The following is a 1,001-nucleotide window of genomic DNA, read 5'->3' on the forward strand; positions in this document are numbered from 1 at the left end:
AAATTGAAACTCTACTGGACAAGACCCTGTTGCATGTCTACAGTGACCTACAACTTACAAAGGGTTGTAAAGGAGCTCAAAGACAGCGTAAGGCTAGAATCAGATAACCTGGGGTAGTGTCCTCTACACAAGGGAAAGTTTCCATTGAAACACATGTATTTCTACCATGTGAAAGCCAAGCATAAAGTGGGAGTTCCCTCAAAGACATGGTCCAGATGTGAGGGTGACCAGGTTCCAACATTTCAAAGCCCAGGCCTGTCAGGGCCAGTGGACACCATTGACACCACAAAGCCTACGTGTCACAAAGGGTGCTTCCTGACCAATGAAGGACTGGGGCACGGGATAAAGGGGCAGGGCTGAGCCCTTTAGGATTAAAAACTCAGGCCAGCAGGAAAATCAAGCTGGGCCCATCCAAGCCAAACCCAGTCAACACCATGAATGGGAAAATGAGCCGGCAGAGCACCCGTAGACGCAGGAGGCCATCTCTCTCCCGCTCCTCAAGAGCAGAACTGCAGTTTCCCGTAAGCCGTGTGGACCATATTCTGCGGGAGAGCCACTATGCCCAGCGCCTGAGCTCGTCCACACCGGTTTTCCTCGCTGGCATTCTCGAGTACCTGACGGCCAACATCCTGGAGCTGGCGGGCAATGAGGCCTGCAACAACCAGAGAAGGCGCATCACCCCAGAACATGTGGAGAAGGCAGTGGACAACAACCCACAGCTCAGCTGCGTCTTTGGGGATGATCTCAACTCTCAGGTTGATGAGGCGCCTCTACCCACGAATAACTGATCCCTGGTCCCAGCGCCTGGGGGAGACTACACAGCCTCATCCAGCACCAGATCAGCCCACAGCCAAAGGTGTTCCTTGCTATTGCCATCAGCAAATGCTTCTAAAGTGTTTAATTACATGGGGAAAGAAAAAGTGAACTGAGCTGCTCTCTGCTCCATTATTTATTTTCCTTCATTTTCTCACTACCTCTATATTTTTCTCGTCTTCTCATGC

At 51.1% G+C, this 1,001-nt stretch overlaps 1 protein-coding gene across 1 annotated transcript; it reads left to right on the forward strand.

The window, feature by feature from the left end:
• Positions 1–446: 446 nt before the first annotated feature.
• Positions 447–788, forward strand: LOC119511109 (histone H2A-Bbd type 1-like). The gene has a single exon (XM_037805540.1). It carries the CDS (start codon positions 447–449, stop codon positions 786–788), a length of 342 nt encoding a protein of 113 aa, XP_037661468.1.
• Positions 789–1,001: the final 213 nt, after the last annotated feature.

Source organism: Choloepus didactylus, chromosome 2 (assembly GCF_015220235.1).
Source record: "Choloepus didactylus isolate mChoDid1 chromosome 2, mChoDid1.pri, whole genome shotgun sequence".
Lineage (NCBI taxonomy): Eukaryota > Metazoa > Chordata > Mammalia > Pilosa > Megalonychidae > Choloepus > Choloepus didactylus.